General features: G+C 42.9%; 1 protein-coding gene across 2 annotated transcripts in view; it reads right to left on the bottom strand.

The window, feature by feature from the left end:
- Positions 1-26882, bottom strand: part of RAD51C (RAS associated with diabetes protein 51C) — an 83086-nt gene that overhangs the window by 1765 nt on the left and 54439 nt on the right. For both annotated transcript variants that reach the window (XM_087372484.1, XM_087372485.1), the window contains 4 exons: positions 12770-12803; positions 12612-12682; positions 12283-12500; positions 5649-5780 (listed from right to left, as the gene is read on the bottom strand). In XM_087372484.1, the coding sequence (XP_087228610.1) occupies positions 5649-5780; positions 12283-12500; positions 12612-12682; positions 12770-12803 (455 nt within the window). The remainder of the gene's footprint in view (positions 1-5648; positions 5781-12282; positions 12501-12611; positions 12683-12769; positions 12804-26882) is intronic.

The following is a 26882-nucleotide window of genomic DNA, read 5'->3' as shown; positions in this document are numbered from 1 at the left end:
AGTAGTTGCATTTGCTACAATCCATGAAAGTGATCCAAATTCTATTTGTCACTTTAGAAGACTTGGCAAAGATAAGGTGGCAGTTATCGTATCAAGGATTCTTAGTGCACATGTTGAGCTAAAGCATAAGTGTGGGGATATGGAAATCCTTGGAGATGTTATGCCCTATAATACTTCCAACAAAGCATTTATTGCATGGGACAGAGATGAGACTTACCCAACACATGTCATCAGGAATACAAAGTGTATATCTTTGGATTTTAGAGTGGGAGATATTTTACAAATGTTATCATTTACAAATAAGTATGTAGCAGAAGGTCAAGTCTTGGGATTTGAACAAGTTGAACACTGGACATTTGCGCAGATGAGAATTCAAAAAGTTACTGATGATGGTATGGATGATAACTCAATGTCATTGGATGGTCCCTACTATGAGGTAGGTAAGGATTTGAGATGGAGCATGCAATTTTTAAAGATTGGAAAGACTCGGCATGTGGTTTTGAATGATAAACATAATGTATACTACAACATCAAAGAATTGAAAGAATATGCCAATGTACCAAGCTCTATTCCTTCAGAGATGGATGATTCCAATGCACTCAACTATAGCACTGACGTCTTATCAGAAGTCGATGAGTTCATTGGTACCGAGAAAGAAAAATATTTCACAAGTGATGCCTTATCCGGGGTGGATGAGTTCATGCACATTGAGAACTTGGGCAAAGATGTCAAAAGTGTTATATCTTCAAGCATGGATGGCTTCATGGATACTGATAAAGTTCTTGGAGTCAAAGCAGGTAACTATGGACAGATACTCACTAATGTTCTTAGCATTCCCAAGCTATGCAAGAATGTCTAATCTGTCAGTTAGATAACCAAGAATAAGATGAATCTTGAGTTTGATGGTAGGAGAGTGCTGATCCCCGTTCAATGGACATGGAGAAGGTGCTTGCAAGAGGAACAGAGTAGCATGGGATGTACACGATCAGGGCCTTGATGACTTAAGTAGATATAGGCAATTCAAATTTGTGGCACAAAAGGTTTGTGCACTACTTGAGTTGGTGCACTCGGACATATGTGGAAAACTGATACTATTTGACCCTTATTGATATTTCAGGTAATGGCCTGGATCTATGCATTGCTAAGAAGTCTCAAGCCTTCACCAAGTTCCAAGAATGGAAGGCACGGGTTGAGAAAGTGTCTAGGAACAAGATCAAGACCTTCAATACTGACCAAGGGGGAGAGTTGACCCCAGAGGCTTTTGAGCCTAGTGCAAGGGATCAAAAGGCAAATGACTATGCACACACATCCCAACAGAATGAGGTGGCTAGAAGGAAGAATCAGACAATCACTGAAATAGGCCTATGTTTGCTAAAAGGGAGGAAGCCTCCCAGATTTCTTTGGGATAAGGCAGGTCACACCACTGTCCACATCCTGATTAGAATAAAGACAAAAGCAATGTAAGGGAAGACTCCTTGAAAAATGTATTTTGGTAAGAAGCCTGTAATTTTCTATTTAAGAGTTTTCAGCTCTGATGCATATGTGCATATAAATAAGGTAATCAGGACCAACTTCGATCCCGAGAGCAAAAGGTGTATCTTCATTAAGTGCACTGAAGAGTCAGAGGAATATCAAGTGTACGACCTAGAAACAAGGTAGCTGGTGGTGAGCAGGGACAAGCAACTGCACCGGAAGCTTCCAGTTATTCCCCAGAGATCGGGATTGCTATCACGCAAGAAGTGGAGAAAGAAAGAAAGAAAGAAAAATTTTATTAGTCTTTTTGAAAGACCGATGGGTCTATGAGACTGAAAGAAAACCTGATACAAATCACAGTAAGGGTGGAGCTACTAAAACGAGCATCATCACCCATGCTGAATCCTAAGTTTGATCATACATAATCAAATACATCTGGGTATGACAATGAAAAGAAAAAAGACAGGAGCGGAACGTAATCCTCCGTATGTCATGTCGCCCTAAGCTGGTGCATAGCCGGTGATGGGGTGCCGGCGTCCGTCAAGGGGTCCCGTGCGTCTCGGTCTCCTGGAGGAGGCTCGACACAAGACCAAAGCCACCGTGACTCCCGTGGGACGTATCCTGGGTCTAAACAATGACGGGAGATCCCCTTGAGTGATCTGTGTGTCCTTTCGATGTCTCATGTGTCATGTTGCAATCGTCGGGTCGGGGTCTCTGTCACGTCTACGACTAGAGACTCGACAGTCAATGTCACTCAATGGGAAGAACTCTATGATCCTGCTCTGAGAGGTGTCTAATGGTGTGGCCAATCCCCGTCACATGAGTAAGTACTCTCTGTGTTGCACCCCCTCGTGAATGAAGGCTGCGAGCCACATCTCTGATCTGGGTAGGCGAGGAATCTGGAAAGGAGCCCGGAGCCATCTCTGAAGAGACAATGGTCGCGACCTCGGATCTCGTAGTACACTGGGCACCTAAAAATAAAATGCTCCTCCGACTCAACCTCCTGACAGTCGCACAATATGCATATGCGATGCTCCCTAGGGATCCCCTCTAGTCTGCCGCTCTCTATGCGGAGGCGGTGTGATGATATCCGAAACTGTCCGATGCAGATCCGTAGTTAGTGAGGCATATGAAGCTCAGTGTACCCTAGTGGTGTGATGAATCCCTCCTCCAAAATACGAAGACAATAATCTCTGTAGAAACTCAGCTTCACTGGAAGCTCCCTCGGCTCCAACCAGGTCCTAAAGGTGTGTAGCTGCAGGAGATCCTCTCGAATGACCTGGTTGGTGTGTGGCCCAATTGGGATGGTGGGTGGGAGTACTGGAGGGGCATCTAAACTATACTGAAAAGGAGGTATCCTATTGATGTGAAACCCTAGTCTCACAAACCATCTGTGAGTCCATGCATACCAGCATCGCTCGTCTCCCTCTGCTGCCAACCTCATGGAGGAATCGAGAGCCAACCATGGCAACCTCTGTCTCCTTGATGTGCTGTCCCCATATGATCTAACCCGGTGTAGATATGTGATGGTCTAAAAGTCTGCATCTAGCTAGAGTGGAGAAGCACCAAACTCGGCCTGAATGATGTGATGTGGTACAGATGGTTTCCCCCTGATCATCCGTGAGAGCATGAGGATCTGTAGGCGCACCACCCGTGTCCACTCTATCTTTGACATGTCAGCTCCCCAACAAGGGCTGCCATACACACCAGCTGGTTGGACCAAGGAGTCCAAGAGAAGAGCCTTGGTCCGAGGGTCCTGAAAGTGAGTGGAAGCATTGTCTCTCTAGCCGAGCCAGTGAGGCGTATCCCCTACTCAGTCTAGCATGCATCGCTAGTCTCATCGTGAAGATCGGGCCTGAGAAGATGACCCCCAAGTAAGTGTATGAGGATACGATCTCAACTGGTGACCCACCGAAAGTAAACTGCTTCCGTTGCATGATTGCTCGAGAGGTGTTAAAGATCATGACCTTGGTCTTGCCAAGGTTGACCTCCAATCATGGGATAAACAAAAAGCATGCAATACATCCAGGTGTCGCTGGAGCCCCTCGGGTGTGGACGACAAGACTGCCACGTCATCTGCATAAAGAAGAATCCTGATGATGATCCCGGCAACTGAGCAACCGGTCCCTCCCGAAGCCCCCATGAAAGTCTCGAGCTCATCAATGTAGAGGCCAAACAGGGTTGGTGATAAGGGCCAACCCTGTTTGACCCATATGGTACTCAAGATCTCATCTGTCCAACCTGCATCTGTTCGAACTCGTCCTGAGACTCTCATAAAGTGTCATGATTGCCCAGATGATCTCCTAATCAAATCCAAGTGTCTGTAGGCGTGTGATGAGACGAGCTCGAGGTACTGTGTCATAGGCTTTGCGGAAATCCACAAAGCAGCAATATACCCTCTCCTTCCGTGATATGGCCTCCTCAATGACACTCCTGAGTGTGAGTATGTGATACATAGGCCCATGGTCTCGCCTAAAACCGGCCTGACCCTCTCCTCTGAGCCCTCTCATCTCTATGAACAGGCTGAGCGACGCATCCAATACTGCTGCATAGAACTTGGACATCACATGTGCAATCTTGATAGTCCTGTAGTTACTCGGGTCCATGGGATCCCCTACCTTGTGGATGGGGGTGATGGTGTTGAGTGTCCAAGTGCGGGGGAAGCTAAGGCAAACAGCGTCATTGAATAGCTTTGCTAGGATCAAGGCTAACGTGTCGATCCCATATGTGATAAACTCAGTGCATAGCCCCTCGTGATCCTTAGCTCGACCATTGTGCTGTTTCAATGTCACGTCCTTGACTCCCCCTCTGGTGAACAAGAAGCTAAAGACTTAGAGTCAAAGTTAGAGACAAAGGCACCTGTGCCAACAAGATCAACCCTAGCTAAGAAGAGAGATTTACCTAAGTGTTGTGATGTCACCATATTTGGGTGTGATATCCCATGCTTGCCCACAGTACACCTCTTTTCTATCACATCTACCCCTCATCCAGCCACCATTCCTGTCCACAACTGAACTCACCTCGCCAGCCCTCCAAGATTCCACTTATCACACCCCCTTATGCCATTGTGTCCACATCTCTTCTCACTTACTTCATTGAGCCATCCCCCATCGTTCAACCCCCATTCATACCAGCTCCATTTCCATCTCTTCAGGCGCACGCAATTCCATCCGATGCCTGGGAGTCTCTCGTACTGGATGTGCATCGCCTACGTACACGTAAGATGGAGCTGGCTCCTTAGGGGCTGAGGGGATGAGGAGGGGAGCTGCTGCTACCAGGTAAAGTGACCTTTTGTCCCGTTCCTTGTGGATGAGAGTGATGGTGTTAAGACTCCATGTGTGAGGGAAGCCTAGGCGAATCGCCTCAATAATGAGCTTTGCTAAGATCCGGCCATAGTATCTATGCCATATGCAATAAATTTAGTGCATAAGCCCTCATAATCTTTCGCTCGGTCATTATGAAGCTTCAAGGCTGCATGCTTAACACCACTGGCTGTGAAAAGAGTGTAAGAGGCAGGACGATGCAAGTACGAGAGGTCATGAGATTTCTGGTAGGGAATGTCACACAGTGTGTGTGCATATGTGTGCCAAATTTGGATGTTTGTGCCACAGGATGGGGCTTGCCGCTCAAGGAACCTCCGCTAGAAGTCCTTGGAGTTATTACTGAACAAAATGTTCATTAACTCCTCTTTCTAGCAACGAAAGTTTGCTTCTTCCGGCGAACATCCAGGTTGAGGTGACCTACGTATTTCTGATTTCCCAATCTGCAGAGATATCTGTGTACCTCTCAAGGTTTAACAGCAAGCCTCATGTATTCATGACTCTTGAAAGCCCTTTTAACCAGTGAGCTTAAGGTAAAAGGGTTTATTATGCTTAAAGATATATTAACTGGATTGGATTGAACTATTTCCCCCCAAAAAAAGATTTAAAAACAACAAATAACAATTATATATTCTATGCTTTAGTCAACTCTTTACCGATAAAGAATTTGTGCACATCGCATATTGGCTCTACATAGCAGCAATAGAAAGAAAAACTTGTAGTACTTCTAAAACTAATGCTGGCATTAGAAGCAGATACGACCAGTTTAGTAAAACCTGATGAAGATAGTACTGTAAACACTTACAGGATCACACAGTACAGTTTTTAAAATCAGTTTCTGAATGACAAATTTACCGCAACATCATGCAATTCTGCCAACCGCATTAGCTTCTGACCCATGCTACCAAGAATTCGAGTCCTCAGGGACATATCTTCAAATCCATGGCGAAAATGGAATGTAATGCTGTCAATAACCACAAGTTTGACCTACAAAATTACAATCACCAAGTTATTGTTGATTTAGGCCATTGAAGAGTCGACTAGGTGCAAGGCAATAGCATGTAAAGTGGTTCAAGTCAGTCCCAATATACAATCGCAATGTTTCTACACCATTAGGCTTTTACTGCACTAGAAAGGAAAATTTGATATCAAGATATATTAGCATAAACACTAACACCAGCTGATCCCAGACTTCATCCTAACCCCTCCTTTGCAGTCTATCATCCTTCATGTGTCCTCCTCTCCCTTTGCTCTATGAGAACTTGATCCAGCTCATCGTGGTTCTTTGTCTGCTTACGTGTCATCTTTGCACTTTAACTTTTGTCACATTTGTGCTTAAAGCATCCAACTCTCAAAGCCCATGACTGAGCTTATACGAATCCATCAACTATCAAGTCTCAACTCTAATCCCCTTCCATTCTACTCCATAAAGTATCTCGCTTAAAATATGACACCCAAGTTCTTGCAAGAAAGGGCGAGGCCGACGATACGTGCAACCTTCTTAATATAGGCAATAGTTTACGGAGGTGTTTCGAGGTGGATGCTCGGAAACGTTTGGAAGTATTGCTATTGGTTGAAGGCATTTGACATATAGCAATACTTCCAAACCATTTGCAGCCATTACACAAGTCCCATTGACCAAGGACCTCCTCACCTACCTGCCAATGGTAACTTTCCTATCTCGTCGCCAAATTCCCTGGATGTGCTAGACGAAGCCTAGCCACCCTATCATCTTAGATGATGTTTTGCCTTCCCCCCGTGGTGCCACAATGCATGCACATACGACTTCTTGTGGCACGAAGATGTGCTACTTTTTCTAGAAGGATCTACAACTAGCAGGCTACATGCTTGACTTTATACGCTCTCGATCTCAAATGAACTTGGTGGCCTAGATGTTTGCACACACGAGCTTCATCATGGACACCATGTTTCGAAACTTAGCATGACTTAGTGACCTGTGACATTAGATCATCTTCATGCCTTCGACGATGATCATCTTTGTCCCCTCAAATTTCTATGTCATCATGGCCTTTGATTTCTACGCCGCCATCGTGGCCTTCGATACCAATTCTTCTTTATGGCCTCCACGCCTTCCTATAACATCTCCGCACTGCTATTATCCATTGTCATAGTGAATAGGCACACAAATTAGGCGATGAGGAGACCAAAGTGGGATGTGAATTTGTGTTTGTTGTGATGTCTATGATTTTTTGACGAGTACAAGAGCACAGTACAACCAAAAAGAGATGCTAGCATCAAGGAGAAAACCCAACAAAAATGAATTGAGATTACATATCAATGCATGCTCTCGAGGAGCCAAAACCAGAAAATCCAAAGTAGAGTCACGGACCCAAGCATTTGATGGTCTCTTCTGCTCTTCCTTTTGCAAGGCTGCTCACTTTTGGCAGATGGAAATCTCTGTCTAAGGACATCTTGTCTCCTTGTTGTAGCACAACAAAGTGATAGAACCCACTAATATGAGGAAGAGCTGCTCCCAAAGCAAAAGGAGAGCCCACACCATCCTGCAAATAAGACTCCTAAACATGGACAACCACCATCTCTTCCGCTGGAATCCTAACATTGGCAAAGCGAGAAGTGATGTGTGGCTCAAAAATAGTAAGGACCACCACATGTAAGCATCAACAATGCTACCTCTATCCAGATCCCAACCATCAACATAGAATCTGTCAATCCATGCCTGGATGGGCATCAAACCTCTCCTAATTAACCAAGAAAATAGGAGTGAGGATGATAAGGATCATCATTCCAACAATCTCTGCCACGAAACTATCAATGAAATATATATCCATAAATGGATAAATGGATAGGCATCAAACGTCTTCTACTTGACCAAGAAAATATGAGCGAAGAGAACAAGAACTAAAACGCGTCATCAATCCAACAATCCCTGCCATGAAATCAAAAAATCAATGCATCCTAGAAAGGTCCCTAAAGAGATTGAATGCCACTTTCCCTTCCTCCTCAGTTATCTATAGCCAACCCCACCATGTTGAAGTCACCCCCAATGATCCAGGGATGAGCCAAGAGAGCAACTCTTTCCAAAATAGTTATTTTCCTTTGGGGCATAGAGGCCATCAATTAAAAGGATAATTCATTGAGCTCTAGATGGAACAGTAGGACATTTTATGTCACTGGTACTGGACATGTAGGCTAGTCTAGACTTATTCTTCTTATGTGACACTGTGGGTAATATATATATACCCAGTGGTCACTAGATGTATGTTAACTCATTTCGTGTTCATTCCTTATCCAAAGTTCACGTTGGTTCTTTCTCTCTCACCACTTGTTGTGTATGTTCATGTTTTTGTCCAACTCTCCCACACTTTGTATCCTACATGTGGTATCATTTTTGTTTTGTTTTGAGGGCCGGCTTTGCTGTGTGAGGCACTTACACCCACTAGACATCTCATGGAGAACTATTTCCCCCCAACCTCTATAGCACCTAATTCACGTGGAGGAAGTTCTAGGAAGAAAGTTCTCAGCCTGTGCGACGTGAAGCTTGGGAAAGGAAACGAGTACCAAAACAAAACTAGGTTGCTCCCCAATACCAAGGCACGTGAAGAAGAGATGATGAAGAAGAGACGACTGAATTTGCTTTTTGGTCTGCACCACGTTTGGGAAAAGCCACAAAGACGCTCATCGCACCACGTTCTGCCACAAACACGTTCTACCACAAGACGTTCATCGCACCACGTTCTGGAAAGACTACTGAGGAGTGCATTGAGGTCTATCAAAGACAACTGACAAGGACTCCCCTTATCTATTGAGCGTCACAACCTTCTATTGACCGAGCGTAGTTGCAAAATAGTCATTCGCTGACAATAGTTTTACAAATGCCACAAGGACACCATAATACGCAGGAGATTCAATTTGCTCCAATCCAACTTTTGTTATCTCATCAAAGGAGCAAAAGAACTTTGACAAGCGCAATGAACAAGCCATGTCAGTGATACTGAATTTAGTCAAGAAATTGGTGATGCATACTCTAAAATCTTGCGCCTATATAGTGTGCCATCACACTTCTATGTTGTATCATACTTGCTAAGTTTGAGTCCCTTCTCCATAGGAGTAGACACAAGTTTATTGTCCTGCATATTAAATTGCTGAATTATACTCTTGGACTAAGTAACTGAAATGCCACGTGCTCTCTGCCAAAATTCAAGTCCCAAACAACAGTGTAACAGCCCCAGATCAATCATCTCCAAATGTGAGAATAGTATGGTCTTGATGGTTCTTTGCATCACTGCTTGTGAGTATAATATCATCCACATTTAAGATGAGGATGACTATGTACAAGTTGGGCCCACTTGGAGTATTGCAAAACTAATGTGACAGTAGACTGGCATGTATGCAATGATACCAAACACGTGGTGCTTGTTTAAAACCACATAATGCTTTCTGCAACTTGCACACTTTGTGTTCCTATCCTGCAACACTAAAGCTTGAAGGTTGCTTCACATATACCTCCTCTTTGAGGTCTCCATTCAAGAAGGCTGTCTTGACATCAAACTGATAGATTGGCTAACCATATGAGGCAGCTATGGCCACAACACACCTAATAGTAGTCGTCTTGGCTACATCAGCAAATGTCTCCTCGTAGTCGATGCCTTCTACATGTGAATATCCTTGGGCAACCAAGCATGCCTTATATTTTTCCACTTCACCATTGGCATGTACACTACACATAGGTTGCTATATCCTTTCATGGATGAATTTTTGCAACCATAGTACTTTAGGTACCCTAGGTACTTCTGAGACATTCCAGAGTATCACATCCATACCATTGAGAGGGGATATGTAGCACATTTTATGTCACTAGTATAGACATGTAGGCTAGTCTAGACTTATTCTTATTTTGTGACGTTGTGGGTCATATATATACCCAACGGTCACTAGATGTATGTTGACTCATTTTGTGTTCATTCCTTATCCAGAGTTCACGTTGGTTCTTTCTCTCTCACGTTTGTTGTATATGCTCATGCTACTATCCAGCTCTCTCCCTCACTTCATGTTCCTATAGGAACAAAAGTTCCATGGCCAACAACATGAAATGTCATGTCCGTCCTCTGCATAGCAAACCAAAAGTGCAACCAAAAAGCAATCTACCTAGCTTCTTGCAATACCTATCATCCGATTTCAGCTCCCGGATGAGGAGTATATCAATGGGTACCCAATTGTCTACAATGGCGATGAGGAATACTTCAAGAGCATGAATCTTCCCACCACTAGCCATCCTCATTGACGAGAGGAAGAAGCTTGGAACTGCTTTCCTGATCTAGTATCCATCCCATGTGTACTTGATCACTTGGCATATATAAGGGGGGAATTCCACTAGAGTAATAATAACAACCTACTACTATTGGGGACATCCCCTCCTTGTTTAGAGTCGGAGCCCGACCGACGGGGGTCACAATAGCCCTGGTCAGACGCAGAGCTACGACCAGGAGACGAGCCAGGACCGCATCTCTGAGTGGCCGACAGCACTCTATTGCCGACTTCATGCCTCCACTGCCTCATCCATCCTCATATCCCGCTGCTACCGATGATGATGATGATATTGATGACGATGCTGAGATTGATATAAAGTTGACCATCAACATGACTATGTTGTACTTAGGACTTAGTACTGCCATTCCCCATTTTTGCATTTTGCATTGGTATGGACGCTCGTTTAGTAGCTCCATTACCATAGCTTGTTTTATTAGGATTTTCACAGTCTCATAGACCCATCGGTCTTCCGAAGACTTTAATAAACTTTCTTTCTTTCTTTCTTTCTTTCTTTCAATGCCTCATTCCCAATCAGCATAAACATCTTTCTTCCTAAACATCTTTCTTCCATCAACTCAATGCCAATAAGCCAACGCATCAAACCACCATCCAAATGGCATCAACCTTAGGAGCTGATCAAACGGCTGAACACGTCCTCTTTTGCCCCAACCAGGATCAAGCCACCAGCCAAGATAAACGTATGCTGCACTTCATAGCGACGGCATCCGTTCCCCCCAACACTAAAGCAGGATCCCCTTGCTACTGTGTCCATTGTAATAACTTCTCACAGCAGCCTAAAAATGGAATTACCTTCATCAATTTCTGTCTATGTGTTACCAGGTGTGTAATGACTAGAGCTCCCAATCATTCAATAGGAAGTCGGAAGATGTAGCGCAACTAGAGACTGCTGCTTTCAAGTGGTCTTCTAGGCAACACTAGGCACTTTCACACTCTTTCTGACCCTCCTTCCACGCTCACGCAAGAAATGCCTTGTGATTACTTTGCAGCACAGAATTGTGCTCATAAAACGTTGAAAACAAGCAAGGGGTGAGAAAAGCTGATATCCAAGCTGCACACCATTCTCATCTTTCCTTCTCTTTTCGAACCTGCTGTATATTCCTTTAACACTCCTTCAGCATCCTTCTTTTACTTCCTTCTCTCTAGAATTTTCCCCTCGTCACCTTGTCCACAAAATATTTCCCTTCCCCCGTATTCTACATTACATCTTTAATTTTTATCTCCTAATCACTCCACCCCCTGTGAGAACATGACATGTAGCTATTGGCTCATTAATAGGCAGTGGCATGGCCATAATCAAAAGAAATAGCGGAGCGTGGGGTCTTGCATCAAAGGCATCAGAGTGAAAGTGCAAGGACATCTTAAATATTTTTATGCCTTGCTCCTCCTGGGATAAGTCTTGAAATTTGAAAAGTTAGGTTCTACTCAACATGTCTATATGGGGGCTGTTCTTGCTACCTTCAACACGGAAACAAAAGGTATTACCATGAAAAATACAGAGCAGCCATGCCATACAGCAAACCACATTTCAAAACCTGGAGCAGATAATGGAAATCTCAAGGTTATTAAAACGACGCAGCCACAGTTCACAACAGATCTGACTACCCTCTAGGTGACACTACATAGGGCTGTATCCGGAACAATAGTAGCGATGCCCTTAAGGAACAGTAGCTGGACCATTGTGACGAGGGCACACCATAGCAGGTGCTTGATTTATATACCAACCTCAAGGATACATGAACACAGGAACAGGTGGCTCCTTAGGAACAGAATTTCATCAAAACATGGAGCCCCTTTTCTTCACTAAGAAGAAATACGCGTCGAGGCAGACTGCCATCCATTACGATGGCCCTTTTTGGCAGATATGGCATATAACATTAAGTGCTTGTATTTAATTGGTGGAGCTTCTCAGTTTTCTCTTGCACTGACAAAAATTATTCTCCAACCTTTCTATTACTTTGTCATTGAAAAATCCTGCTACAAGGAAACATAAAATAAAAAAGCTTTTTGTCCCTAGCGATTGTAGCTCTTAAGTACAGCTGACAGGTAGGGATGAGGTATCAACAAATTGCAGAATCCAACATGCAATGTACATGACTCCTTAGTTTTATGCAGAATAGATTATACAATACAGAAGACAGTATACAGCTGGCTGTTTATCAAATAAAGACATGCGATATACCTCTTTGTGGTCTTCAAGAAAACTTTCAAGGTGATTCACAACAGCAACCTGTTCTGTAGAGTCACAAACGCGAAAGTAGAATATGTTTGAAAGAAGAGCTTCCACATTAGCACAGTGATCCAACTGTTGAGACCCTGTTGCCCCAGTAGAATGGAGTTCTGTGACACATGCTTGAGCCATCTGCAATGCACGCTCAACCATAAAGCTACCTTCTGTGTCTGTTAGCAGCAACAAATCCACTTTGATTACCAATCAAAATATTTCTATTAAAAACCAAAAAAGGTAAATACGTGTCAATCAATGTGTGTCAAAAAGAAGAAAAACATTACCTATATAAACAGCACATCCACCAAGGCCAGCAGCGTCCGTTGGAATCTGCACACTAACTGCTAGCTGTATTCTGAGGCAACATCAGCATGCTTAAGAGAATTCATTTTGGTCAAAAATCAGTAAAATTTCTTTGCTAAAAGCCCAGAGCTACTCTTACCCAAGTTGTGTTTTACCAACGCCTGGCACGCCACCTGTAAGAAGAATTTATTTAAAAATATCGACCCCCATTACAAAGCACAGCCAAGCAAAAACACAAAAACTTATGCCATTAACCTCCTTGCAACAAGAATAAGACAAGGTATCTATTTAGGCATGTGCAGCTAGTGTTCTTAAACTTCTACAAAACACATGTACATGTGTACACCCGCATAAATGCACATGCACGTGTTAGTGTGTTAGACGCACACATGCATAAATGCAGGTACATATACATACATACATACATATCCATATCTATCTACGACACACATGTATGTATGTATGTATGTATGTATGTATGTGTGAAAGTGTGTACACGCATGCACCCACGCGCACGCGCGCGCGTGCACACACACACACACACACTTTTTTTTTATTTTTTTGGGGGGGTAAAATCCAGTGTATTTATATCCTCATAAATTTACAATATGGGAAGTCTCCCACACACTAGCAATGAACTCCAAGAGAGAGCCCAATGGAAGAACTCAAAAACAAGTAGAGAACACTTCAAGGCTATTAGCATCCAAGTCCCTTGCAGCAAGACTGTCATGTAAGGATTGCTTGAGGGACATTCTGAAGAAAATATATGCCTGAGGAAACTGTTGACCCATCCTAGAATGCAGTCTCTGTGTCCAAATGGTCCATAATACCCAAAAGCGAGTCCAGTGAAAGAAAAGGAGTAATGGAGACATCTGAGATGAGAGGTATCCAAACATCCAGAAAAGTTTCCCAAATCTGATAGAAGGGAACCGAAGCCGCAGTAAATGAGAGACATGAGTGATCAATGTGCGAGAGTGCGGGCAAGACCATAATAGGTGAGGAACTATCTCGCAGGGATGAAAGCAACAGGGGCAGAAAGGAGAAGCAATGCCGCGTGCTGCCAATTTCACCCCAATGGAAAAGGCTCCCACTATACATCTCCAAAAGAAAAGCCTCTGTTTCAATGGCAATTTGGCTTTCCAGATTTTCATGAGTCGTGATTGCCACCAAGATAAAGGCCTATCCAAATTCCAAAGAGTGTTGGCATGCTTGTCAATCCATGGCTGTGGAAGAAGAAATCTGTAAACCTTCGAGGAGGTCAAATTGTGTATTGAGAGCGTATGGGTAGCAGGAGGTAGGGAAGTCAAATTCCAGTCCATTAATCTGTCCTGTGCAAACAGTGGAGGAACCGGAACAAATGGCTGCAACATAGTTGAAAGTGTTCTCCAAATGGATCTATGATGCAGACCCAAGGAGAATGTCCTGCAAGCTTGTGGAAATGAAAGCATATAACCTTGTTGATCCACAACATCACCAACAAATCTTATGCCCAATTTCATGAGATTGTATGCTTTAATAGGTGCCTGTAAAGCGAGAGGCGATGCAAACGCCTTGCTCCAATGGATGCTTTCCAATCGAAAAGAATTACCATGATGAGAGGAAGCACCTGTCCATTTTGCATATGAAAGAATTCTCTTCCAATCATGAATAAAAGCAATAGAAACAGGGCAACCAGGAATTTTCCCCTGAAAGGTAGACAAAACTGCTTCCCAGTGATCTGTAATCCAGTGCCCATATGCATGGGAGGCCATGTTTCCACACATAGCTGCTAACATAATAGCCCATGGTTGTTTTTGCTGAAAAAAATCAGCAATCATAGTGCTCTTTCTTGCCAACATATGAACCTGGAGATTGAGAATATTCAGCCCCCCATGAGTCTTGGGTGAACAAATAGACTGCATAGGTAGTAGTCGCAAAGCTTTTTTATGAGATTTGCTTTTCCAAAATATCTCCATAGCCTGGGACATATAGGAAGCCAAATGCTTGAAAGACCAAGGAAGAAGAGGCAAATAAAATTGCACATATGCCATAATGATGGACTGTACTATCCGGAGTCGAACATGTAGAGGCCAAGTGGACAAATGCCAGTATTCCAGCTTCTTGTTGATCTTTTGAAGCACCCATTTGAGCTGTTGTTGCGGAGTAATATTCCAGCCAATGGGATATCCGAGATGCCTGACAATAGTAAGGGAAGAGATAATGTGGCCTGGCCAAAGAAGTGCATGCCAATCAGCTTCTTTCAAAGCTAGAAGTTTTGATTTCTGAAAATTGATATGCAGTCCAGCAGCTATGCCAAAGTCATTCAGTGTATGCATCAAGCGAGAAAGATCACTTTGAGAATTCCTTGGCATGAAGTATGAATCATCAGCATATGCCTGTGCAAGAAATGACTGTGCCCCTGGAATTTGCAAGCCATGAAGCTGTCCTGTATCTGCCAGATAGTCCATATGCAAGAGTAACGGATGGGTAGCAATGGCATACAGTAAGGAACTAAGAGGGCAACCCTGTCTCACTGAGCGAGTCATAGTCCAAGTTCTTGACAACCCACCACCAAGCAAGCACTGTGCCGTGGCGTGAGAATAAAGCCAGTAGATGATATGGACGAGCCGAGGGCCAAATCCCAATTTATGCATAGTTTGAGAGATGAAATCCCAATGGACAGTATCAAAAGCTTTCGCAATGTCTACTTGCAGAATGAGAACATCTTGTTTAGAATATTTGGCATACTCAATCGCAAGCAAGGCATTGGAGATATTGTCAGTGATCTGCCTTCTGGGGACAAACCCATACTGCCTAGGATGAAGTCCTGCTTGCAAAAGGAAGCGAACCCTGAGGACAATCATTTTAGCAATGAGTTTGTAAATGACAGGCATGAGAGATATAGGCCGCCAATCAGCCATTATACACACACACACACACACACACACACTGTGTACACACACTTTTTTTTTTTGGTAAAATCCATTGTATTTATATGCTCATGAATTTACAATATGGGAAGTCTCCCACACACTAGCAAAGAACTCCGAAAGAGAGCCCGATAGAAGAACTCAAAAACAAGTAGAGAACACTTCAAGGCAAGTAGCATCCAAATCCCTTGCAGCAAGACTGTCATGTAAAGACTGCTTAAGGGACATTCTGAAGAAAATATATGCCTGAGGAAACTGTTGACCCATCCTAGAATGCAGTCTCTGTGTCCAGATGGTCCATAATACCCAAAAGCGAGTCCAATGAAAGAAAAGGAGTAATGGAGACATCTGAGATGAGCAGCATCCAAACATCCAGAAAAGTTTCCCAAATCTGATAGAAGGGAACCGAAGCCGCAGTAAATGAGAAACATGAGTGATCAATGTGCGAGAGTGCGGGCAAAACCATAATAAGTGAGGAACTGTCTCGCGGGGATGAGAGCAACGGGGGCAGAAAGGAGAAGCAATGCGGCGAGCTGCCAATTTCACCCCAATGGAAAAGGCTCCCACTATACATCTCCAAAAGAAAAGCCTCTGTTTCAATGGCAATTTGGTTTTCCAGATTTTCATGAGACGGGATTGCCACCAAGATAAAGGCCTATCCAAATTCCAAAGAGTACACACACACACACACACACATGTATGTATATGCATGCATACATACATATGCATATCTATACATACATGACATACAACATACATATACATGTGTATGTTTGTGTGTGTACATAGCTATATATATACCTATATATACGTGTGTGTGTGTGTGTGTGTGTGTGTGTGTGTGTGTGTGTGTGTACCAGCCTACATCAAGAAGAATCACAAGGGCCAAAAACAGCTTGTTTTTATTGATGGTGTGGTTTCATCACTACATTAGTTTTTACAGAACAACAACTTGAAGCTGAAGGATGCTGTGTTTGATCCTCCTCCAGCTTAATATGTCACTTTTACTTGGCTACCTCATGACTTTTGCTCTGAGGTTTTACTTGTAAAAATTTTTATTGTACTTATTGGTGGGTTTTTACCTCTTTTGAGGTTTTTCACACAGAAATATAAAGATTTCACTTTTTTAAAAAAAAGTGTGTGTGTGTGTGTGTTTGACTCTTATTCTGTTGCGGTCAATCATGTGGATATGGGCAGTGCCTTTTACAAGCTTAAGTGGGGCTTGTTTGCAAGTGCATGTTTTGAATGCAAGAAGTTTGGCCATATGGCTTCTCAGTGCCCTCTTGTTATGCATAAGATGCCTTTGGAAAATATGCCTTCTCGGCCTGTTGTCAAACAGAAGGGTGTCAAGCCACCTGTTCCAGCTCAGGACAAAGATAAGTCACCTGATGTGTCAAATGGGAATGCCTCTCCCTCTATGCCTTCCACCTCTCAGCCCAAAGGGAAAGATAAAACTTGTACAAGGTGACTTGCCTTGTACAGGGTGATATCTTTGAATTTGCATCTGTCTATGCTCCACAATCCTCTCGTCATCGTGGATAGATTTTGGAAGATATGCAGAGGTATCCATGGAGGTAGTCTGCTTTTCTTTGTGGTGATTTCAACAATGCTCCTCAGCCAGGGGATAATACATCTCGTCATACACATATGTTGGCCTCTGAACGGCAGAGCTGGTCTAAATTGTTGCTTGATTTCAATTTTGCTGATCTTTGGACAGCATCTTACCCCTTGCTGCCTGGGTTTACTTTCTAGCACAATGCTCAATCTACTTACAAAGCTCGACTGGACAAGTGGTACAGAGTTGATCCTCAGCATTCTAATACTTTGACTACTACTTTGTCAGTTGATTATGCATTTGTGCACTCTGATCATGCACCTCTATGTTTGAGGGTTTCCCTGCATGACATGCCCGATGATCGGCTTCCCCACAGAAGGCTCCTTGTGGTTAATAATAGCTATTTGGATCATGATCATTTTAAGGCCATGGTGTATGATGCATGTCAATCTCTTTCACCTCAGAGTTTTATTGATACTGATTATGCCTGGGATGCATTTGTTGCCAGTATGCAATCAGTTATTCGGGATTATGGCAAAAATTATCTCAAAACATTGAGAGATACGGTTGCTCGAGCAAAATCTACCTGTCAGGAACTCAGTCATTCAGTCTTTGTCTCTTCAAGAAAGCACATCTCTATGCCAGGCTAGACATTGCTTACAAAGTAATGATCATCGAAAAATTGCAAAATGGGAGACGAGCACGTCAACGAGCTTTCTTGGATAAAGGTTGTTCATCAAAGGGCTTTTTTAAGAGCTTGCATCACAAGCGACAAGCTACAAATATTTGTCGTACTATGCTTTCTAATGGACATTGGACCTCATCTCGAGCTCAACTTGCTGCAGCTTGTGTTCATCACTTCTCCCGGCAGTTTGAAACTGCTGATCCTCCTTTTCTGGCAGTATTGGCAGCCTAAACTCAGTTATTGCAGCATGTTTTCCCTATTGTTTCCCATGCTCAAGCTCTTGAGCTTGAATGCCCTTTCACTGAAACAGAATTGACCACTACAGTCCGATCATGTGGTAAATGGAAATCTCCAGGATGGGATGGACTTACAGTGGAATTTTTTCTTACATACTGGGATCTTCTCAAGCCCACTTTGCTGCGTATGATTAACCATGCCTGGGAACAACATCTACCAGTTTCTTGGAAAAAAGGGCTAGTTAAACTTCTTCCCAAAAAGTAGATTTGTGAATCTTTGGTTGATTGGAGACCCATTACTCTTATGCCTGTCATTTATAAAATCATCACCAAAATGGTTGTTGATCGCATTAAAGGATACTTGCATGATGGTTTACATCCTCGCAAGCATATTACTGATAATATTGCAAATGCCTATGTTGGAATTGAGTATGCCAAATACACTAAGCAGGATGTTCTTTTACTGCAAGTTGATATTGCCAAGGCTTTTGATATTGTTCAATGGGACTTCATCTCTCAGACAATGCATGCTTTGGGATTTGAGCAGAAATTGCAGCATATCATATACTGGCTTTATAGTGACAGTCAAGCTGCTTGTATTCTTTCTGGGGATATCTCTGAAGCGTGGACTCTTCGTTGCTCGGTGCATCAAGTTTGTCCACTTAGTGCACTCCTGTATGCCATTGCCACGCACCCCATGCTTTAGTACATGGATCATCTCGTAGCTACGGATCAGCTACATGGTTTGGAAATTCATGACAGTCGACCGTTGCTTGCTCAAGCATATGCAGATGATTCTTTTTTCACTCCTCGAAATATAGAGCAAGATCTTTCAGAGCTGATGAAAGCTCTTTCTTTATATGGTTTAGTTGCTAGGCTTCATGTCAACTTTCAGAAATCGAAATTGTTGCCTTTGCATTCCAAGGAATGGCACTCTCTTTTATGGCCTGAGGAAAGCATTCCTCCAACTCAATTGGTTCGTCATCTTGGCTATCCTTTGAGTTGGACAATTTCTCCTCGTCAACAGTCTGATTGGATTCTCGCAACGCTCAAGAAAAAGCTAGAGTACTGGAACTTGGTGACTTAGCCTTTGCATGTTCGTCTTCGAATTATGCAATCTATTCTAATGGCGTATATTCAATTCTACTTGCCTCTTATTATGTTCAACAAGGCTGATCTTGCCTCTTTTATATCTGATGTGCTGGAACTCTTCTGGTGTTCTCGCAATGGCAAAAAAAGCTTGCGTTTGCTTCCAGTACAGCAGCTTTGTTCTCCAAAGATGCATGGGGGTCTCAACATTCTGAATATCCATCTACATATTCTTGCCCATAAGGGGAAACTCATGCTGCAGTTTTGGCAAGGTTCTCAACCATGGGCTGCCATGATCCGTCATTTGCTCTTGCACATTGAATCTCCAGCTTTTGGTCATTGGCAGCTTACACAGTGGGAGTTTCTTTTTCGTTCTGTGACACGCAAAATCCCCGGCTGTTCTTTGGTTTCTCATTTGTTGATGGATTGGAAACATATCCTCTCTCTCTTGGAATGGCATGGCAGTGATTCATTGCAGGGCAACTCTTTCAGAGCTGAAAGTATACATTGGTCTAGAGTGTTTGCCCTCCCTTGGGCTTTGCAGGAGCCTCGACATTCATATTTTCTGAGTTTTAAGGGGATTCGTTTGGTTCAAGATGTTGTCAATGATGATGGAATTCCCCTTTCTTTTCCTTTGGCTACTGCAAAATTTGGCCTTGGAATGCATAAGATTACTTTGATGCTCCAGCCTTTTCAGCCGGTTCCTCCATTGCATCTGCAGGATCGTCTTGAGGACTGGATACTTTCTTCTGTGGGATTGTCATGCCGTCCTCTCAAGTTTACACGTATTACCGTCTCTTCTCTTTATAAAGTTCTACTTCCTCCACCATATATCTCTCACAGGGAGAATCAGCTTTGGCATCTTGATCGTCCCGTGAAATGGTGGCAGAAAAGTTTGAGACAGATTTGGCATTCTAAGATTCCTCTACATCAACAAGTTTTCTTGTGGAGAGCTTTATTGGGTGTTCTTCCTCATGGACAGCTTTTGGCACGCCGACATATTGCTTCATCTATTTGTCACAGATGTCTGGCTCCGAGAGAGACTGTGCCTCATCTCCTCTGGCATTGTCCTTCCTCTCGTGCTTTTTGGGACTTCCTTGGGCAGTTTTTGAGAGCTCGATTTCCTCAGACTACTTTGGCGAGTTCTTCTGGCTTTTTGGTGTACATCCACTCAGACAAGAGTTTGATTTCTTTTTTGTTTGGGTTCGATACTGGGCACTCTAGACTCTATGGAAGGATCGCAATCATAGGGTCTTCGGTGATCCTACATTTTCTACTTCTCTTTCTTCCGACACTCTTTGCAGCAATCGCTTTTTGATTGCTTGCAATCTCGTGTCATTGATCATGATGTATATTTGTCCTACAGTGAGATTTTCTCTTGATGTATTATAGCTCTCCCTTTCTAGGATAGCTTCTTTGTGATATAATGATTGAAAGATTCCACCCAAAAAATGTGTGTGTGTGTGTGTGTGAGAGAGAGAGAGAGAGAGATAGTGTGTGTGAGTGGTAGGTGAGAAAAGAGCCAATGCCCTATTCATCAGAAACAGTATAAGAAAAGCTGAATGCAAGAAACATCCAAATCTTCCTCATGCAAGGCATCATATAAGGACTGCTGCAATGAGGCCCGGAAGAACTCATAAGGGTGCTGAAGGGGTGAATTCAAAAATGCACGATTTTGCTGTAGCTAAAGGGTCCATAAGGCCCAGTATCTAGTCCAATGAAAGAAAAGAGAATACTGTGACAAAGAAGCTGATAATCTGCCAAACATCCAGAAAAACCTCGAGAACCTGTGTGCAGGAAATCTGAGAGATAAAAAATAGGAGATCTTGTCCAGAAGGTCTCTGGAATATGAACAAAACCACAATAAGTGCTGAATACTCTCAGGAGTATGATGAGTAAAGCCAATATATGACATGAACTAGCTTTGGCCCAAAACCAAGTTTAGACATGATTTGAGACAAATGCCTTTGATATATCCACCTGCATGACCAAAACATCTTGAGCTGAATATTTAGCATATCCCATTGCGATGAGGGTATTGGAGATATTATCATGGATATTCCCTCTTGGAACAAAACCATATTGCCTGGGATGAAGTCCATCATGAAGAATATCCTTTATCCGATGAACCAACATTTTAGCAATAAGTTTATATATAGCAGGCATCAAAGTGAAGGGCCTCCAATCATCCATAGTCTCACATAGAAGTTTTTTGGGCACAAGCTTGACCAGACCATGCTTCCAAGCTGAAGGAAGATGTTGATGCTGCCAGGCTACATTAATGAGCTTCAAGATTGGACCCTTCAATTCAGCCCAGAAGGCTACAAAAAATTCAACCGTCAAACCATCCCAACCAGGGGAAGTATGTTTACCCAAATGTTTGAGGGCTTCATCCAATTCAATATCGGAAAAAAACATTTCCAGCAATGAAGCTTTTGGCAAAGAAACAATAGGAGAAACAAGATGAATAAATTTGCTCCGAGCCAATTCAACCTGAGGAGTAGAAGAAGATGGCTCAGAAAAAAGAAGCTGAAAATGATCCAGACATTGTTTTTCTAGCTAAGATAAAGTCTGGGTCCAATTATCATCGGATTTTTTGACTCTCATGATAGATTGACTTTGTCTATATGCATGTAAATTTCGAAAGAAAGATTTTGAGTAACAACCCTTATCTAGCATAGGCTTAACTCTAGCCCTTGTCTGCCATTGGGAAAGCTTGCGTTTATCATTAGCATCAATTATGAAAGAAGCACAAGACAATGAACTCTGCTCAGAAGCAGAAAGGGACCTTTGATGGCTAATCAGTACCAAGGACTACTTGTATGATTTTGCCCACTGGATATGATGCTTGGTTTTTGCCATGTACCATCTTCCATATTCCTTGATGACATTTTGAATACGATGTACAAAAGAGTTCCAAGCAAAGTCAAGATCCTTATGAGCATGAGATAACAATGGCCTGCAAGCCAATCGAATCATTTGCTGGAATTTTTCATGAGAAAGATATAATTGATTGACCTGTAAGTGTCTGACTGAAGAGAGCTGCATGTCATCCAGAGGCATACCAAATGAAAAGTTCAACCAAAGTGGAGTGTGATCAGATAGTTGTTGAGAATAGTTAGTCCACATTTGACATGTATAATCATCATATTGCTGAGCATGAATAAGATATAATTTATCAAGCTTGGCCCAATATTCTGTAAAAGCATTATGATGATATGTAAATCCCAAAACTGAAGGATGAGTTGCTGTCCATAAATCTACGGTACGAAGTGATGAAATCATATGTTCCCATTGCTGAATTTCAGAGGGCAGCATATGCGATTTATGTGTGGTATTGTCCTGCCAGTGAGGAGAATTATTGAAATCACCACAAAGTATAGCATTTGTGGACCAAGGATATTGCTTTATGGAGTCCCACATTCGAGCTCTAGAAGCTGAAGTTTGAGAGGCATACAAGGAACCAATTTCAAAAATCTCTCCATTGATCATACATTGGATAATCATCCATCGGCCACATAGATCATTATATGCTACCCAGGGCTGCAAATCATGTCTGGCTAGAATGCACAGCCTAGAGAATTGATTAGATCCTGCATAAAATATATCATATCCTGAAAAGAACCCATGTTGGCCAACAAAAGAATGCTGATTATGCTCTTGCAGACACACAACACCTGGATGAGTTTTATTTATATAGTGCCAAAGGAGCCTCCATTTATTCGGTTTGCAGAGGCGTTGTATATTGTAAGAAACACATTTAAGAGAAGCACACATGAAAATATGTACAAGAAATGAGTAGTCCTCAAAAAGAAAGGAAGGCATCATGCCTCTACCATTGCCTCAGGGTCTTGGTGACCCTCAGAATCCAATTCCCTGACTAGATCATCTTCTTCACAAAGCGGAATACCCTTCTTGACTGCATTAACCCATGCCTTTGAGATAGGGCTGTCCAAAGAGGTAGATGGTTGACCAGGAGAAGGAGCAGAAGCATCCCAATTACGAGATTGGAGAGGTCTTTGTTTGAGAGGCACTGTCTTCTTTGCAGTCTGCCAACCCTCGTGAGAAGATGAATTATTTTCCACTAGCTTGCTCTTTCCTTTATCCTTGTTTTGAGCTGAAATGACTTGGCTTTCTGTATGAACTGAAGGCTTTGCTCCTTTGGCTTCTGTCTTTTCCACATAAGTCTTCTGACCTCCTTTATTAGATTGCTGAGGAATGGCAGCTGGAGGAGGCGGATGAAGGATAGAGGGACACTCAGAAGCTAGGTGCCCAAACTTGTGACAAGAGAAACAAGCTCCAGCAAAAACTCCCCATTTCAAAGTGAAATATTTCTTTCCCAAATTAACACCCTCAATCTCAACTGCAATAGAAGGAGGGGTTGGTCTATCAGTATCCCATAAGATGCAAAAGCGATTTTTATCACTTGTGGGACGAGGGGAATAGATCACTTGTCCCATTGTCATCGCTAAGCCAAGAAGCTCCGTTCTCATGTAATCTGGGAAATCAACCACTTTAACCCATACAGGGCAATGATGCTTGATGAGATTCTGATAGTCCTTATTAGGAGACCAAGGCATGATGTGCACCATTTGACGACGAAAAAATAAAGGGGACATTTCCAACATCTTTTATTTTGTCAAGGCATCCAAGAGATGAACTTCATAAAATCCTCGGAAGGCAAAATAAACTCCTTCCACATAGCATCCACCTAGAAGGGAATTCACCCATTGTCCCATGTCATTAGCCGAGGGTATTTTCCCTGGGAAAAAGATGATGACTGCAGTCTGAGAGAGCTTCTTCAGAGGATGCACAAGAGAAGGCAACTTCATTTTGTAAGTGAGTTCCGGAGCAGGTAGCATCCATTCTCTTCTACTTTGTTGAAATTCCTCATTCAACATGTCAAACACATAGGAAGCATCTTCAGATGAAGGAGCTATGGGGAGCAGAGTCTCCCTTGACTGTCTTTTGGGTTCTGGAGAGAGCGCTCTCTTTACATAATACTTATTTGTTTCTGCCATTGAAGCTAGTTGATTCAGTAGAAAGATTCAAATCTGAAATTGCAGTTAGGTAACAAGCTATGAAATAGAGGGGGATGAGGGCCAAGACGAAATAAACAAACTAGACAGAAATTTCAGTCGGGGCAGATAGCAAACTGAGAAGGAATAGACAAGCGGAGCAATATCCAAGCAAGAGAGGGAGTAACCAGACAGTAACTCAAACTAGACAGGTTGGGTTGAAACCAAAAAAAGGGCAGCAACGCTATAGCAGCTGGGCACGAGATTTAGATAGAAGGGCACGAGACCTGGACAAGAGGGCACGGGAACCTGTTGCGACAAAAAAGCTTGCAGGAATACTGCCTTACACACAACTTACTAATCCAACGCACTGATAGAGTGGGCAAAATCTGAGAGGAAACCAATAACGAGGCGCTAAAGGTGGCTTTAGAAAGCACACAGGACGGCGAAACAGTGATGAAATCTCCCGCGAGCAGAGGTAAGGGCTCCAAACAGGCTGCACACAGTCCAAAGGAAACATGGAGCAGGTCGTCTCGCTCACACACACACAAACGGGGAGCTGCAAGAAACACACACACACAAACGGGAAGCTGCAGGAGGCTGAAATGAAGTGGAAAAGAGACTAGATGGAGCTCTAGAAAGGTGGCTGGTAGCAGCGAGCAAGCTCAGGAGGATGAACAGACCGTAGGCAGCAGGAGGGGTAGGTCGGGATCACCAACAAGGCCGGCTGAGGGCTGAAATCGTCACCATGGCTGGAGCTCTCTCTCTCTCTCTCTCACACACACGAGCACTGCCCTGTTGTAAAATGGATGTTTCATAATATAATGTTCTTGGTTTCACCAAAAAAAAAAGTGTGTGTGTGTGTGTGAGAGAGAGAGAGAGACTAAAGAAGTTCAGGATCCAACTCCCGTTGAGCATCATCAGCCTCCTTCTCCTCTAGATATGGATGTTACAAGATGCTGCACATGCTCTTTCTCAGGTTGATCCTCGAAGTGAAGCTGAAATGCTGAGTCCTACTTTATCAGAGGCAGCTCTTTTGTCGGAGGATACACATGTTGATCTAGCTTCTTTGCCTCTGATGCCTGTGCCAGAGTCTCCTTCTGTTCGGGATACAGAAGTGCCTTTTTTACTGAAATCTTTTCATCCCATGTTACAACAGGTTTTTGACCCTCTGATTCAAAAATTTCGGGTACCAGCCTATATCAAGAAGAATCACAAGGGCAAAAAACAGCTGGTTTTTATTGATGGTGTGGTTTCATCACTGCATCAATTTTTACAGAGCAATAATTTGAAGCTGGAGGATGCTGTGTTTGATCCTCCTCCAGCTTGATATGTAACTTTTTACTTGGCTGCCTCATGACTTTTGCTCTGAGGCTTTACTTGTAAATTTTTTTCTTGTACTTATTGGTGGGTTTTTACCTCTTTTGAGGTTTCCCACACAGAAATATAAGATTTCACTATTTAAAAAAAAGTGTGTGTGTGTGTGTGTGTGTGAGAGAGAGAGAGAGAGACTTTACATTTATAGAATCTTCAATAGAGTCGGATCTTTGCTCATTCTTTAACTCACTTACAGCCTCCAAATCTGCATCGCTTGGGGATTTCTACAACAACAAATGTTGTCGATGATCAGGAATCCAACCTTTCCTTTCCATAGGCCAAGAGACAATATTGTTTGGGGTTGCATCGCAGATCTATTTGGCACATTATTACGACCTTGTTGTTGCAACTTTTTCAGCCTGTCCCTCGTCTGTTTTCCACTCTTTGCCTGCTAGATTGGAGGTTTGATCGTGAACTTCTAGGTTACTCTTCCTTTTATTTTACACATCTCCCTACCAAGAAGGCCTATCACTTATTGCTTCTAAGGCCTTGGGTCCAAAACCATGGAAATCATCTTTGGCATCTAAATAAATCTCTTTCTTAATGGAGGACTTCTCTTGGCCGGATCTAGAGCAGTGAGTTGGCTCTCAAGCAGCCGATTTTCCTTTGGCCCTCCTTGGTTGGGGCTTTGCCAGTAGAATCTTTCTTGGCTACCAAGCACATTGCTTCTTTGGCTTGCCCCACTTGTTCTCATCTACGGGAGACGGTCTTACATTTATTTTTAACCTATGCTCTATAGAGCTTGTGATTACCTTTTCAAACTGATGTCAAGACTTCAAGCTCGTTTTCCCAGCATTTCATTGAAAAGCTGTTTTGGTTGTTTGGCAGCCATGATGCTATGCTTGACTATTATCACTTTTTCTAGTGGCGCCGTTATTGGGCTCTCTAGTCATTGTATCATGCTCAGACTATTTGTCTATGAGCACTCTTCAGTGGATGTCCTTCCCTACTTTTGATCTTCTTTGCTTCGGTCTCTTCAAGATGCTCATTCCCTTGGAGACCTTTCAAAGGCCCAGTTGGAAGTCTTTAACAACTGTTTCTAGTTTTGAGTAGTAGCTATTCAGTTATGAATCTAGATTCTTCTTAATGAAAAGTTTCTTTTACCCAAAAAAAAGATGTGTCTATTTGTGTGTGTATACATAGCTACATAGCTACAAACAAACAATATGTGTATGCACATGCACTCTGTCGCGCGCGCGCGCGTGTGTGTGTGTGTGTGAGAGAAAGAGAGAAAATTCAACAGTCAATCCATCCCAACCAGGAGATCTGCCTTTACGTAAATGACTCAAAGCATCATCCAGTTCATTATGCATAAATGGCTGCTCCAATGCATGAGCCTGTTCCAAAGACAATATAGGCTGAACATGCATAAGAAATTGAGAC

The sequence above is a fragment of the Dipteris shenzhenensis genome, chromosome 3 (assembly GCF_047967505.1).
Source record: "Dipteris shenzhenensis isolate YYH24624 ecotype China chromosome 3, Dip_SZ_1.0, whole genome shotgun sequence".
Classification (NCBI taxonomy): domain Eukaryota; kingdom Viridiplantae; phylum Streptophyta; class Polypodiopsida; order Gleicheniales; family Dipteridaceae; genus Dipteris; species Dipteris shenzhenensis.
This window is presented reverse-complemented; position numbering and strand designations above follow the sequence as displayed.